Source organism: Sphaeroforma arctica (genome assembly GCF_001186125.1).
Source record: "Sphaeroforma arctica JP610 unplaced genomic scaffold supercont1.3771, whole genome shotgun sequence".
In the NCBI taxonomy this organism is placed as follows: Eukaryota; class Ichthyosporea; order Ichthyophonida; genus Sphaeroforma; species Sphaeroforma arctica.
This window is the reverse complement of record NW_014036787.1, coordinates 2,160-3,044: the sequence shown is the minus strand read 5'-3', so window position 1 is coordinate 3,044 and position 885 is coordinate 2,160. Positions and strand designations below refer to the sequence as shown.

The 885-nt window shown below is 45.5% G+C and overlaps 1 protein-coding gene across 1 annotated transcript; it reads right to left on the bottom strand.

Moving 5' to 3' along the window:
- Positions 1-529: 529 nt before the first annotated feature.
- On the bottom strand, positions 530-740 carry SARC_13811 (hypothetical protein; the record flags this gene model as incomplete). Its single annotated transcript, XM_014292057.1, has 1 exon — positions 530-740. A coding segment is annotated over one exon (211 nt), but the record flags the coding sequence as incomplete, so codon positions are not given.
- Positions 741-885: the final 145 nt, after the last annotated feature.

Here is an 885-nt window from a genome sequence, read left to right as displayed (position 1 = left end):
TGTGTGTGTGTGTGTGTGTGTGTGTGTGTGTGTGTGTGTGTGTGTGTGTGTGTGTGTGTGTGTGTGTGTGTGTGTGTGTGTGTGGGAGAGGTAAGCTTAAGACACCCAACTCTCCCAGTCACTTCTCAATGCATAACAATGCGAGCACAAATGCTCAGGCGAAGATATTGAAAACACAACTTAACACAAGGAAGCAAGTATACACCCACATGGACACACCTACACACACATAGCATAGTGCTACGTATATTTGCACGCAGACATACATGAACTCGCATTTAGACTGTTGAACGCAGGCATATGTCGTTTGGCTATGGACGTATATATCTACCTACACATTGCACATACCGTTGAAAACAACTTGTCTGTGATGATTTCGTACTACAGTGTACGTGTATACCTACCTACACAATATATACCTACACCACACATTGCACATACCGTTGAAAACAACTTGTCTGTGATGATTTCGTGCTACAGTGTACGTGTATACCTACCTACACAATATATACCTGCACATTGCACATACCGTTGAAAACAACTTGTCTGTGATGATTCTGCGTCGGCGACTCCACTTGCGCGTGCGCACCACTTCGAGCGGCACCTTCTCGCCAGACGCGTTTACGGTCTGAGTGGCCTTGTCCTGGTTTAAATGGTCCCAATCTGTCCCGTAGCACCAGCCCTTGTCGTCTGTGTCTAAGACATCCGTGTCGACAGCCCATTCGTTCACCCATGCCCATCCTCTATGTGTACGTCGTGTACATGAGTCACTTGAGAGTGTGTGCAAGCGTGTGCATGTGTATATGTGCGTGTAATTTGTGTGATAGCGTGATAGCTCGGATATGAACGTGTACTTATATATACATGTACATATATATATGTGTG